Consider the following 15,463-nt stretch of genomic DNA (forward strand, 5'->3'; position numbering starts at 1 on the left):
GCGCGCATGCGCTCCAGGTCAGCTGAGCCGTACCGTGTGGTCACTGCGCCAACGTGGTATTTTTCACTCTTTGGAAATTGAAGCAGCAGGAGGTCCGACAGTCAGTGTTGCCAGCTCCGCTTCTGATGACCACCGCTGTCAGTTGCCCAACTGCCTCAAGTTGGAGTGTGTGATACGAAGTCCAATCGCACGCCCAGGGGATCTGAGGAGAAAGCGCTCGCCAAGACAGAAGGAACGACCCAGAGAGGTCAGTTAAGACATGACGGTTTATTGGGACTGACTGACTCCGGGAGGGCCGGCTGGCGGAGGTTGCACACCGCTATCGAGGGCAAGGAAGGAAATGATTATATGGAGTGAGGGGACAGACACTAGGTGTGCGCCAGGGGTGAGGAGACAAAGACTGGCTATGTTAGGAGGGATCATCCTCCTGCCACCAGCGCCCCAAGGAACAAAACCTTGCTCAGAGCTGCCTGCCTCCCAGTGTTTCAATAGAAACGGTGGGAGTGGATTGGGACAGCCGCGGACCATTCACATACCCTGTTCCAACCGTACCGCCCAAAGGAAGGGGCCATGTGGACACATGGTTATTCTGGGGCAAAGAATTAGAAGCAGGCAGTGTTTGTCCCCAAATGGAGAACACAGGGGTTGTTGGGGAGCCATCTCATCACGCATTCGTTTTGCTGGAATGAGACCCTAGAAAGGGCTCCAGATCACTCAGGCTAGCTCTGCAAGTTAAAACCTGGAGAAGCGGTGTGGCCAGCTTCAGTGTGCTGAAAGCGTGGCAGAGAGCCGGGAGCAGAGGGCAGAGCCTGGGGCAGAGAGCGAGGGAGAGCCAGGAGCGGAGGTGAGGGCTACAAGGTGGTGGAGAAGCCCGGAGGCAGAGAGGCCTGGAGGCAGAGACCACCTTGCCGCAGGCAGACTTGCCCTGAGGAGGAGAGGGGATTCTAGCTCTTCACCTGCCACCACTAGTATAAAACTGGGTATAAACCCCTTTACCCCATGAACATCCTGTTGTCATTTTTGGGTCTCATTGAATCCGTAGTGAACTTGCCCAAAGCTGAAACCCTTAGGCAAAAAGTTTGGGATCCGGGGCAGCCATTTTCCCCTTGCACAGAGTGAGCACCCTCCCGGGTGGTAAGGACAGACTTCCTCAGCTGCCCCAGAAAGCCAGCCTCTGCCTTTAAAGGACCACAAATCTGGGTGGAGAGGCTGCTGGGGAACAGAGCAGCGGCATCCGGGACAACCTGGCAGCACAGCTAGGGAGAAAGGTAGCCCTGGGTCCTGGGTCAGCTCACAGGACTCTTTGGGTACCAGAAGTAACATTGGTGCCCACTTTGCTTGATCGGACACACTATTTACATAAATTTTACTTCCAATTTAGTGCCTTTGGTCACTAACAAAAAGCAAAAGCTTTGGAGTCAGAAGTTTGGAGTTGACCTACCCCTCCATGAAGTAGTAACCGTGTAGGAAACTATGGAAAGACTGTTTGCCTTTGCATTCCTGGGCAGCCGTTCTCACCCTCCCTCTTGGTTATACAACTAGAGTTTTGGATAAGGTTGAGTCCGACTGCGATGGCCTCCACTACCATCATCGCCAATTCTAGGAATGGGTCCCTAGAGGTGGACTCATCAGGAGAGCTCACCTCTTCTCCATGGTCCTTGGTGCAGGGATGGCTCCTTCCCCAGCCTGGAGCCACTCAGCAAGCACTGCTCCGCCGACGATAGGGATTGGCTCATACAGCAACTTGACCTATGTGGCCAGGTTGTGCCCAAGCGTGTAAGTTTCAAGACTCTTGCTCAGCACTTGAGAGAAGGGATGACCGCTTTATCCCCTGCATGTGTCACAGGCAGCATACACTGGAGCTGCTTCAGGTGGCCACCTGGAAATCAAGGAAACAGGCAGGACTGAGAGAATCCCAGAGGTGGGAGCACCCAGCCTCTGAACCCTTTCAGTTGTGTGAGCCAGCAAGGCCTCTTTATTGTGGAGGCCAGTTTGAACAGGCTTGTTTTTACTAGCAATTAGAAACATAGGGAACGAGAGGGTATTACGCTCAGTGAAATAAGCCAGGCAGAGAAAGACAAGTACCAGATAATTTCACTCATCTGTGGAGCATAAGAACAAAGCAAAAACTGAAGGAACAAAACAGCAGCAGACTCGCAGAACCCAAGAATGGACTAACATTTACCAAAGGGAAAGGGACTGGGGACGATGGGTGGGAAGGGAGGGATAAGGGGGAAAAAGGGTATTATGATTAACACACATAATGTAGTGGTTGCGGCATGGGGAAGGCAGTATAGCACAGAGAAGACAGGTAGTGATTCTACAGCGTCTTAACTAGGCTGATGGGCAGTGACTGTAATGGGGTATGTGGTGGGGACTTGATAATGGGGGGAATCCAGTAACCACAATGTTTCTCATGTAAGTGTATATTAATGATACCAAAAAAAAACTTAGGGAATGGTGTGTTTACAGTGCATTCAATCTGAGATTTTGACTGAGACGCCAAGATGTGGAGAAAAGGCCACACCCAAATGTGTGTGAGACTGACCGCCTCACTGCTATTGGAGAACTGACTCCCTCCTGCCACATTTTGGGAATACTAAACACAGGAGAAAATGGTGACCTAGATGACTTCATAAGAAGGGTTTCTGTGGCAACAGGCTGGGTTGTGGGGTCCACTTCTCCCCAGTAGAGGAACTTTGAAAATGTATCTTGAACATATCATTTCTTATACAAAAATGTGCTGCAATGAGAAATGTGAGATGTGAGGTCACAGTAAAAGTAACGCAAATATTTAATATATGAAAAGATTCTCTACCACTAAAGTGTACCATTAAGCTACACTAAAAACCAGTACAGCTGTCAGTTTGATAAAATCCAGAAGCTTGACAACATAATCTGTTGTCCACAATATTGTCCAAGAAAACCAGTTGCTTCATATATTGCTGATAGGAATACAAGATATTATAACTTCCAAGGAAGGGAACTTGGCTATATCTAACACACTTACAAATGTATTTGTGCTTTGACACAGAAATCTCACTTTCAGGAATCAATTCTAAAAATGCAGTGGCAAAACATGATAAAAACATGTACACAAGGCACTGCAGTACTATTTGCAATAGCAGAGACTGAAAACGACCCAAACACCCACCAGCAGGAACAGGGTGAGGAAGCTGTAATAGAGCCATGCGATGGCAGAGTCATGCATCTGTAAAACAAAAACAAAAACAAACACATAGTTATATCATTATATGCCATGGAGAGGCTTCCAGAATGAATAATGAAAAAAGCAAGGTTTAAAAAAATATAGTTCCCATTGAACATCTAAAAGGGGAGAAAGGAAAGGTTAAATATACATTCATATTTACTTATATTTTTAAAAAATTGAAGGAAAAGGCAAAAAATTTGTAAAGAAGCACTCACTTGGGTGAAGGTAACAAGAAGAGACAAGAACAATAGAAGCTGGTTCTACAAATATACCTTATTTTGTGTATTCAACTTTGGAATCACAAAAATACTTTAATTATAAAATAACATTTTTCAACACTCTAAACATTGAAATATTTAACGTATTAAGTGGGTGACATAACTTCATGGAGAAGAAGTATTCCAAGTGACTTTAAAATATGAATTCGATTATATATATCTTGTAGTTAGTACTCTAAGGAGAAAACAGAAAAACTTCCCTCAAATAAAATATCTTACATTGTTTTTAGTAATCATGTGTTCTTTTTGCTGACACTGATAATGTTATTCTGAGACTGTGTATATTTTATATTTAGTAATTATGTTAGTATTTTGGGGAATAGGATTTTAAGTTTTGGAGAAAAGAGATACACCTAGAATAATGTTAAATAAAACTGCATGGTTGTGGTTTTGGATTGGAAGTATCAGTATGAACCCAGGATGCTTTTTATTTAAAAATAAATATTTTCTAGCTCTCTACATTGAATAGGACTGAACATTGTAACAGACTCAGGACCAGTAATCACCTTTAGCACCCAGATTATAGTAACTAAACACGATTTCCTACTAAAAGAAACCAGGAGTCGTTGGGAAATTGTGGAATCCAAGGTCTGGGGTAAGAAATGGACAAAATAAGCCTGAAACATCTTGTAATTCTAGAAAGCAAGGAAGGTGTAAAAACCAAAACAAAGCCAACTACTACTATAACCAGCATGAAGAGGCTCTCCCTGTCCACATATGAGTTAATTTGTGCATCATCAGAGATCATAGCTGGAATGGAATGGAACACACAAAATAGGATTACTTCCAGAAGTTCATGATGATTTCTAAAAAAACAAAGCTCTCACAGTTCACTGTTGGGTGGTACTGGAAAACCCAATCATTATTTTGAAAACTAACAAAGAAAGAAAGGAAAAGAAACAAACAAGTAGATCAAACATTTTTCGCACCTTGCTATTGTTACCGGCTAAGATGCGGCACTTCCCAGGGTTGTGTCTTGGAGGCCACGTAGAATGAAGCCAGCAGACAAGAGCACAGAGCAACCAGCAAAGCTAATGAGGAACAAGAAGAGAATAACTCCTGCTGGCCAGGAGGGGCTCCAAGAGAGGATGCTGCCAGGCCTGCAGTGTGTAGGGTTTATAGAGCTTCTTCAAAGGAGGAAGTCCATGCCCCGTGCACCTAATAGACAACTGAACTGACGACATCACAACTCATCCTGACTGACCGAAGTACAGTGCTCCATTTGTATGGGGCGACTCATTCCTGGTGGGCTGAAAGTACCGTGCTCCGTTTCCATAGTGAGTAATCGATCAGATCAGCGCTGAGGTTTAGCTGCCTAAGCGGACTCTCAAATGGCCGAGAGGGTTGGAGATTTTTGGAGGAAGAAGCCGCCACGGCTGGCTGGGAGTCGCTGCCAGCGCCGAGATGGGGATCGGAAGACCTTCCCATCTTCCAGGCCCGGTTTTCCAGGAGGTGGTGTCTTGTTTACTGAGAAGCCCTGGTCGTAGTTGCCTCTGGTTATGTCTTACCAGGGCCGTGAGTTCTACCTGCCTGCGTCCCAGTAACTCCTGCATCATATACCTCAGGTAACCGAGCAGTTTATGGAGAAAGACCTTCCTTCCTTCCTTCCTTCCTTCCTTCCTCCTTCCTTCCTTCCTTCCTTCCTTCCTTCCTTCCTTCCTTCCTTCCTTCCTTCCTTCCTTCCTTCCTTCCTTCCTTCCTCCCTCCCTCCCTCCCTTCCTTCCTTCCTTCCTTCCTTCCTTCCCTCCTCCCTCCCTCCCTCCCTCCCTTCCTTCCTCCCTTCCTCCCTTCCTTCCTTCCTCCCTTCCTTCCTTCCTTCCTTCCTTTTCTCAAGGGTGTGTGATGTGTGTTTAGAAGGATGAAATTAATAGATGAGGAAGGAATATGGAGACCAGGATCACCATTTTCACAGGCTTAATGCATCAGAGGATCTCAGCAGTGATCGTCACTGTCTGGTAATATCACACAAAAAAGACACCAAACATTATGTGTCCTTGAGGGGAGGACACCCCCCCCCCCCGTGTATGAGGTATTCTTTTCCCCCAAAAACTGAACCAAGTCTACACTAATCTCTAGGTGTAACTTCACTTCCCAGGGAATACAGGGAATGGGGAACATGAGTAACAGTGCCATGGGATCAGTGGGCAAACCCTTCACGGGGGAATAACCTGTTTCCAAAAAAAGAGAGAGAGAGAGAGTAGGAGGGAGAGAAAACTTATTAATTTAACAAGGTTTCAGAGTCATATCAACCAGTTACAACACGTGTACCTTGTTTTCTCCTGATTAGGGCAAATTAATAATAAAAACAATTATGATAGAAACTGGGAAAATGTGAACATTGACTAGATATTTTATGCAATCAAATAATTATTAATTTTTAGGTGGGATAATTTTACTGTTGCTTAATTTTTTAAAAATCTCCCTTCACAGATACATATCACAATACTTATAGATGAAATGATATATTTAGGATTTGCACCACAGAATGGAGGGGGTGCTGGATGGGTACAGATGGCACTAAATTAGCCATAACTTCATCATCGTTGCAGTTGACTGATGGTTACTGGGACTGTTACTGTGCGACTCTTAATGCATCTGCCAGTGTTTGAAATTGTCTATGAGAAAAATCATTTTTTGTAAAGTCATGCAAGTTTTCATTTACTCTGTTATATCCCTATGCTTGTTTCAAAATTAAAACACCACTATTACCAAAAATCTTTGACAAGAATGGACACTTCAGAGAAAGGGGCTGCATTTATTTTAAGGATCTGTATGTCCACAACATGACCTTGTTTGCCCTATGTGGGTAACCCCCCAAAATATGCACATCCTAATCCCCAGAACCTGTGAATGGTACTTTATATGACAAAAGGGACTTTGCAAGTGTGACTAAACTAAAGATTCCGAGATGGAGAGATTATCCTGGATCTTCTGGGTGAGCGCAGTATCATCATAAGCGCCTTTATAGAAGGAGGAGGAGAGAGATTTGGCCACAGAAGGTGATGTGACAACAGAACCAAGGGTTGGGGGAAGGCCGTGATGGGGGGCCACAAGCCAAGGAATGGTAACAGCCTCCAGATGCTGGAAAAGGAAGGAAGGGGTTCTCCTCCAGGGCCCAGAGGACCAGCTCTGGGAACACCTCGATTGCAGCCCCATGAGACTCATTTTGAACACCTGACTTCCAGGAATGTAAGATAATAAATCTGTGTTTTTGTTTTGTTTTGTTTTGTTTTGTTTTTTTAGGAGAGCAAGGTACAGGCTTTTATTTAGAGATAAGGTGAAAGGACAGAGCTCCTGGTTCACGCCAGGAGGGAACAAGAGAGTCCCAAATATGTGTTGTTTTAAGCCACCAAGTCTGTGGTGATTTTTCATGGCACCACCAGGGCACTAATACACCCCCGTCTGCAAATCCCAGCGTGCTGGGCAGAGCAGGGAGGCCGCCCCACCGGCTGGATCCCCACTTTCTGCCTGGAAAATGGGTCTCCCAACCGGTGGGCTGGAGTACTGAGAGGGCCCCGTGCAGCACTCCCACGGGGCCAGCCCAGGGCCCCCAGCCCCGCCAGGCCTCTCCCTTCCCCTTCTCCCCCCTCTTGATGTGCTGCCACAACGACAGCTGACAGGAGTACACATTTCCTGGAAAAGATAACACCCCAGGAAAAACAACGTCGCCTTCAAGCTTAGGTTATAAATTAAAGTGGGAGGACAAACAATGCCAAGAGTCAAGGTCTTTGAGGTATTTGTTAATATACATATGTCATTATTATCTCGGAGAGTTGACCCTGATGGGAGTTTTAGGTCTTACCAATGTGAAAGGGGAAAATATTTTTACAATTTGTTTTTTTATCAGGGCACTTCCATGGGTATTTTAAAGCCAAGATTATTACCAGACTGATTAATTCATTTTAACAACCAGTATTTTCTCAGGTAGAGGGAAGAATTCCAGACCAATGGAATGGAATTACGTTACATAGGAAAATGTATCAAGGAAGGGAGGGAGGTGTGATTATTACTTTTATGTGTCAACTTGACTCGACCAGGGATGCCCAGATAGCGGGTTAAACACTGTTTCTGGGTGTGTCTGTGTGGGTATTTCCCGAAGAGATTTGCATCTGTGTCAGTGGACTGAGCAAAGCAGAGGACCCTCCCCAGTGTGGATGGGCACCGTCCGTCCCACTAAGGGCCCGACTAGAGTAAAAGGGTTGAATCCATCTCTGCCTGGGTTGCATATAGTGGCACGTCGGTCTTCTCCCACCTGGTTCTCAGGCCTTCAGACTGGGACTGGCATCTCTACCATCTGTTTGCTGCTCTCAGGCCTGTGAACTGCACCACTGGCTCTTCCAGGTCCCCAGCTTGACACATTGAGATATATATACATATACATAATTCCGATGAGATTTGTTATAAGAACTAGCTCACAATTATGGAGGCTGAGAATTCCAGATATATATATATATACATGTCCTTCTGTTGGCTCCATTTCTCTGAAGAATCCTGACTAATACAAAAGGAAAGAAAGAAAAGAAAAAGGTACATTGCTCTATAATCCCTCAGTTTTGGAAAGGGTACATAAAGATGTAAAAATCCTCCTCTAAACCCACACCAACCTCAAAATTTCAATCCGTAGATTTACTTACACAAATCTGATGAGCACAGTCCATAAACTCCTGAAACTCTGCCCCTGAGCAATGGTAATCTCATGTCCTGGCTGTGGGCCACAGCAAAGAGATGAGGCCCCAATTCACAGATGGGGAGGCAGCTGCAGAGGAGCAGAGCCCCCTACTCAGGGCCACCTGCTGGTAAGCAGTACAGCCAGGCTTCCAAGTCTGTGGTTGGGCCCAGAATCCGTGCTCCTGTCCCCTACACTCGACTGCCTCTTGACCAAGCACACCTGGGAGACCTCTCACCCCTCGCTTTGGAAATCCAGGACCAGACACCGCAGTTCAGTTTAGGGGCAGTGGCCCCCAGGGAATGCCTCAGCAAGCAGGCCAAGGGGTACAGGATCGAAGCCAGCAGAGGGCTTTAGCTTACCTGGTGTGGCTGTCTACACTATCAGTGCCCCACTTTACTGTGGCATTGGAAGCCTGAATCAAGAATACTAGAAAGCTGGCATATTGGATGGAGAGGCACCATAATTCTGTGTATTTTGACTTCCTGACTGATTCTCAAAGGTTAAATCCCAGGGCTCTGCTCATAGTTAGTCTCGCTCATTTCAAATATTTGGAATGTTCCTTTTGATTATGTCTGCGGCTCTTAGAAAGATGAGTGCAGAACTTGGAGTCAGGCCCTACAGAAACCCAGAGGAATCCTCATACTTGTCAGCCAAGGGCTGGAGGGACCCTCGGGCTCTGTTTCCCAGGAGCTCAGTCCAGGCGGGATCCGGGCCCAGGCAAACAGCTTCTCCAGCCTGGGTGAGTACAGCTGAGTGGCTGGTTCTGGGGCTTAGATAAAAGCTGGAGGGGGTGCTCAACTGAGGAGGGGGTGGGGATGGGTTCTCATAATTGGCTCTGTGTACATGAGAGAGCCTCCAGCTCAGGGCTGACAGCACTCGATTTCTGCCCTCAGATGTTGAATCTAAGCCAGTGATTTGCTGGTTGCTTAACAGCACCAAGAACTGCCTTAATGTAAGTCAAGGGCACCACCAGACTTTCCTTTTGATTGTATTACCCTTTTAAGTACTTAAGGCAAACAGCGATTGTCCTTTCTAGCTGTATTCGGCATCTTGTCTTTTAAGGGGCCCGGGTACCCATTTTCCTGTCCTCTGCAGGGGCCACCCTTGACCTGCTCTGGGAGCAGGACCTCCACCTTGCAGCTCTGTTTGTTTTGGAGTTTTATCAAGGAAAGACAGGATGGAAAGTTTTCCTCGCCTGCTGATGTCAGGCACAACCCCCTGATCTTTCTCTCAGCCACACAGCTAGGAGGAGCAGGCAGGCCTTGAGCCTAGAGACCCATGGACACACTGCGATGACTACAGAAATCACTTAGGCAATCTCCGCATAGGGCTTCCAGCAGCTCTGATGTGCCACCTCCTGGCACTGCGGACATGGCCCACAGGCCCAATGCTTCTGCCCTGGACTACAGCTACGAGTACTACCTGGACTACTTGGACCTCCTTCCCGTGGATGAGAAGAAGCTGAAAGCCAACAAACGTGAGTCCTGAACCAGGGCAGCAGCCAGGCGGGAGCCAGGGTTGGTCCACATGACTCATTAGCTCCAAGAGATGCCATGGGTGAGCCAGAACACAACCCTGCACACATAGGTCCATGTGGACATGGGGAAAGTGTATCTGTTATCTTCTACAACAGGTTTGGAAATAACCTGCTAAGAAACTAAGACATTTAGGGAGCAGAATGTGCTTTTAAGAGAGATCTCTTGATAGAGTTTGATTGGTGTGGGGTTCCAATAAACCAGGTGAGTTTCTTCAGATTGTGGATTTCATGTTTTCTCTTGTTTCTGTACATTTGGGGGAGTTACTATGTCCACCCCTAAGATGTATGACTTACTAATGTCAGTTAAAATACCAACCAATGTTTAGTCTTTCTGGTCTCAGGAAGGACAATCTGATCTAACAACCTTTTGCTCATTACCCTCCATTCTTTATTTCTCAGGTAAGTTGGTACCTGGTGGATAGTCTTCCCTGATCTGATTCTTCCATCTACTCAGCCATGATAACAAGACAGTGGAGGAAAAGAGCATGAAAAGCAAATCAAACCAAAAACAAAGTCTCAGTACTGAGCAGCCATCCTCATCTATCCCGGGTCTCAGCTTCCCTGGGAGTTCCATGCTGTGCACTCACATCACATGTCTGACTCTAGAAGGACTGGGACGCTGATGTTTTTCATATGAAAAGAAAGGTGATCTTTACACAATCGTTCTAGACTGACATCCTCTTGCATGTTAGGATGAATGAAGGAGCAGACCCCTGGCAAGGCCCTTGGGGAAAGGCATCTGGGATGTCTTGTTAGAAGCCCCCCTGTCTCCAGTTTCATTTACAGCTTCCAGAAGTGCAGGCACACATCTGTGCTGGCTGAGCACTTACTGTGTGCCAAGCATGGTACTAAAGCTTTTGGGAGGATGACGGGCTTGTTGTGTGTTTTCTGGTGCAAGGTATGTATCATGAAATTAAAATGCAGATTTCTGCCTATACAGCTCACAGTAAGGAAGACATACAGTGACAGGGAGAAAGTGGCTGGGTTGAAATAAAAGCACACTCATATATACTGTCAAAAGTTCAGAACTTCAGGTACATATTGATCTGGACAAAATGGAGACTTGCATTCATAGAAGAATTTTTTAAGTTAACAGAAATTAAATAAAATTCTGGGTCAGCCTCAGATACACCCTTTCATGAGCCAGACATCTCCTTCTGTCGCCCCACTCTCCCCCTGCTTTGGGTACGGAGACAGTTTGCAGTTTTAGAACCTTAGAACCTATAATCTCAAGCTTCCACAGCCCCCACTCCCCACCTGCAAATCACTTCAATTTCCGGATGAAGGAGTGGATCATTCTCTAAACTGTGTGGGTTTGAAAAGACAGTCTTTGTCACTGAACTAGGGGTGGACATTTACAGCCCGGTGAGCAGAGAAGTGAGATCAAATAAGAAACTCCTCTCCAAACTGCCAGACCCAATAAAGACCATCTCAGGGAAGAAACTTGCCAGACAGGACAGTGGCCTCCCGTATGAAGAGTAAACATCTATTGGCATTTTAAGAGAAATTATTTATGTTACATATTTAGGGGTGGACAAAAATGACTTTCTCCCAAATTTACATACAGACTGAAAAATGTGACCCCAACAATTTGAAGCAACTCACCTAGCTTACTGGAACCCCAAACAAATTAAACTGTTTCAATAAGTCCATCTTCAAAGACTATTCTGTGTCCAAAGTCTTAGTTTCATAGGAAGTTACTTCCAAATTTTTTACAGAGGATGTAAAATATGATTTTGTACCCAAAGCCCTAAACGCCGAGTCTTTGACACTGTACACTGTAGGTGTGTGTTTACTTACATACATGTATAACAATTAACAGTACTATACACAGCAGTCAAAGTAGTATTACTCCATTCAGGTTCCCAAATCTGTTTCCAGCATGTGTAAGTATGTAGGAGCAGGTCTTTGCATACATAACACCAAGCAATTCTCAACACTAGCAGGGTGAACTCAACTAAATTCTGATGCTATCTGCCCTGAGACAGCACCAAATTCCCCAGGTTAAGGGCTCTGTCCTACAAGCCTGCCCTCCATCCCTAACTCGAGGGCAGTTGCAAGCCCAGGCAGCTAACCTGTGCTTCGGCCCTACCGGCTACAGGTTAGAGGTTCCAGCCACCTCCCCCTTGGGTTTGATTAATTTGCCAGAGGGGCTCACAGAACTCAAGGAAACACTTACCTTTACTAGTAAAGGATACAAATTAACAGTCAGATGAAGAGATACATAGGGCAAGGTCCCAAGTAAAGGGGCTGCTATTCTTGTGGAGCTTGGGGCCTGGCTCAGCGGCAAGTGGAGGCAGTCTGGTTCCTCAAGTTCAGAAACTCTCCCTCCAACTGAGAAGCAGGAGCAAACCGAGCAGAGAGCGATAAGCCCTCCTCAGGGGTTTCTGTGAGGGCTTCATTGCATAGTCATGACTGACTAAATCATTTGACTAAATTTCACTCCGTGTTTCCCCCTCAACAATAATCCTAAACTGGCCCAGCAGCTACCTGCTCTGGGAAAAAGCCACTTCTGCCACCCTGTTCCTTCCCCAGGTTGATGTCAATGGAAAAATATTCCCAACGGCCACAGCTGAGGGGCTGGAGGGGCGAGAACACCTCTACTCAGGGCCTTGTTTGCACAGTACTTGGGGGCCCGTACTTCCCATCGCCGTTGGCTCATGTGCGGTTCACTTACTGATGTGCGTCTCCCCCTCCGGCAGACGTGGTTGTCATTGCCTTCTGGGTGAGCCTGGCTGCCCTCGTGGCGCTTCTCTTCCTCTTCCTGCTCTGCATGTCCTGCTCAGGCTCCCCACAGACGAGGTAGGTAAGGAGTGTGGGTGTGGAGGGAGCTCGCCTGGTGAAATGACCCTGGGTCCAGATGGGGGGGGATATTATTTGGCCATAAAATCGGAACAAAGCACTGATTCACACTCACCATGGGTGAACCTCAGAAACACTGCTATGTGAAAGAAACCAGACACCAAAGGCCACACATTGTATGACTGCAATGATAGGAGATTTGTAGAATGGGCAAAACTCTAAAGACAGAAAGCAGATTGGAGGTTGCTAGTGGGTACAGGGTTTCTTTTGGGATGACAAAAATATTCTAAAACCGATTGTGAGGACACCTGCACAACTCTGACTTGGCTGGAGATCACTGAAATTTACAGTTTGCACAGGTGAACTTTATTGTATGCAAATATATCTCAATTAAGCTACTAGAGGAAATAAAGACAAGATGACCCCATGTGCCATTTAGGTCTTATCAAATGCCTCCCCAGGAAAATGGGACCTTAACTTCAGCATCTGTGACCACTATGCTGTGCCTTAGTGGTTAAGTAGGAGGTAAAACCTAACAGTTCCAAGCCATAATTACAGCTTAGCTCACTACATGTCAATTCTGTACTGGACAATTGGCCCACCGTTTCCAGTCTTCCCTTCTAGCTTAACCTTCTCCCCCCAGGTACAGCCCTATGGCTGTCCTTACAGGGGACCCTATACCACCTCTTTCCCTGCCCTACCTGATGGGACAGGGGTGGGCAGCTCACCCAAAGAGGGCCTATTCCCGGCTAGCCAACACCCCTTGGAACATGTGGCCTGACAAGAGAGCTGAGGGCAGGTGGCACTGAGGAGTCCAAGAGGAAGCCTGGGGCTGGACCAAGAAGTCTCAGGGACTGGAAACCATGGGTCACTGTGGACACTGGTAGCAGAGAGAGGAGCAGAGCCGTTCTGAGAGGAAGGGGTGAGGTGCCTGGATGCCCCAGAAGGCAGCAGGACAGGCAGCCTCTCTACCCAATGGGGTCCCGCTGCCAGGTGGGTGAGGGCCTGTGGATCTGCTGCACAGGCCCACCTGAGGGGCCTCTGCTCTTCCACCCTTCCCCCATCCACCCTGCCCACAGGGTCTCAACCCCCAGGGATACACCCTCCAGCTCATTTCTAGTGCCTTCCACATGTGGAAGGCTGGGACCAGCTTTTGAGCAACGAGGAGGCCCACTCTTTCAGAACTCACATTGAATTTGATCAGATTTTTACCCCCAAAAGGTCCTTGGGGGATAAACTACCGGCATCAGCTTTCTCTTCTCCTCTTCCGGGATGACTTGTGGCGAGACCGAGCCAGGGACAGTTTGCAAGTATTGCCAGGGGTCCGCCCGGTGTGGAGTTCCCAGTCGGGGTGCCCACGGGTGGCCGTGGCTGAGGGGTCTTGTGTCCGCCGGGCCACAATTCTTCAGGGCAAACGTCCGACCCTGTTGGTCCTGACTGGCCACGTGGCTCACGAAGGAAAATGCTCTGAGCTTTGCAGCAGAAACGACCACTCAGGGCGGCCACGCGCAACCCCAGCAAGACCCAGAAAGAGCTATTTCCAGATAAGTTTCTCTTCGCGCGCGAGACACATGGGTTCATTCTAATGACTGAGAGGAGGGCGGGCCCTCAGGGGACGCGGGTGTCTGCGTGCACCGCTCTCGGCACCGCGCCTCTTGGCCCTGCCTTTACCTTCAAGGGTGCCGCCCCCATAACCCCAGGACCCCAAGGCGCGGCCGACCGGCGGTTCCGCCAGGAGGATGGGCCTCCGCCCCCGCGCCGAGGCCAGGAGTCGCTCAGAGAGCGGGGACTCTTGTCCGCACGCAGGCAGCTGGGCCCGGATGGCAGCGCGACCACCCTCGCGCGGAGCAAGGAGAGACCCCCCACTCCACCCGCCCTACGCCACGGGAACGGACCCGCGGGAGGCGCCACCTCTGGGGACAGGCTGCGGTCTAGGGCCCCGCCCGCTCTGCCTCCTCCCCCAGCGGACCTCTGTGAGCTGGGTGGCCGCTCCCTGGCTCTGGCCCGAGAGGTGTCTCCTCCGTGGCGCCCTTCCCACGTGCTATGGGCGTTAAGAAGGGGGACAGGGCAGCCCCCAGGAAGGCCTGCTCTCCCGCCGGCTTTGACACCTGCCTCCCCTGTGCTCTGTCCCCAGGAACAATGTCCAGCACCAACGAACGCGCCGCTGGAGCCCCGGCCTCAACTGTCCCCTCTGCCTCCGGAGGTACCTTCTGCGCACAGGGCATGTCGGGGACCCGGCGGGCTCCACCAAGCTCGGTGGAGGAACCAGACAGCAGAGCACCCGGCCCTGAGCAGCAGCTGCAGCCACGAGCCCCTCTGCCTCTCCCACCGCTGCCCCCAGCCCGAGGCTGCTCTCCTCGGGAACTGGCCCTGGATGGGGACCCCAGAGCATCAGCTGACGTCAGGAACAAGCCCAGAGAGCGTTCCCCAGGAGACAGAACCTCTCTCCATTGTAGAACTAACACCAGCAAACTATGGCCATTGCTGAGTGAACCGGTGAACGAGGACCCCCCTGGACACACGCGTGTGCTCTGAAAGCTTGTTTACATGCATCAGAAAGTGCAGCTAGGTCAAGGACTCTACCAGGTAGCGTGTGATCGGCATTTTACCCAGAGCTTGTAATAATAGCCCACAGCATAGGCAGGCAGTAGCTGCCAATATTGCTGGTTTTATTAAATGCACCCAACCTGCTTACTTACTGCTTATGTTTGCTTTGGGAAGGATAGAAAAATAAAATCTTTATGAATTAATTAAAAATGTCACTAATCTTTACTATGCCACTTCTTAGCTTCAACTATTACTGCTGTCCTATTTCCTCAACCCTGACCTCACTGGGCCCATCTGTACCTTTTCTAGGACTCCCAAGAGTGCCTGCTGAATTCCGTCCTCCACTGCCGCCCACCATGACCAACAGGGGGCAGTGTGTGTGCCCTGCCAGGCCAGGCACCAGAGTTACACTTCAGCCT

At 48.3% G+C, this 15,463-nt stretch overlaps 1 protein-coding gene across 1 annotated transcript; it reads left to right on the forward strand.

Annotated features, from left to right (window-relative positions):
• Window positions 1-33: 33 nt before the first annotated feature.
• On the forward strand, window positions 34-15,243 carry LOC108409348 (melanocortin-2 receptor accessory protein). The gene is given in 6 exon segments (XM_073231417.1): window positions 34-247; window positions 3,942-5,054; window positions 9,487-9,635; window positions 12,398-12,497; window positions 14,632-14,706; window positions 14,708-15,243. Coding segments are annotated over 5 exon segments (810 nt in total). The 5' UTR covers window positions 34-247; window positions 3,942-4,893; the 3' UTR covers window positions 15,033-15,243.
• Window positions 15,244-15,463: the final 220 nt, after the last annotated feature.

The sequence above is a fragment of the Manis javanica genome, chromosome 3 (assembly GCF_040802235.1).
Source record: "Manis javanica isolate MJ-LG chromosome 3, MJ_LKY, whole genome shotgun sequence".
Classification (NCBI taxonomy): domain Eukaryota; kingdom Metazoa; phylum Chordata; class Mammalia; order Pholidota; family Manidae; genus Manis; species Manis javanica.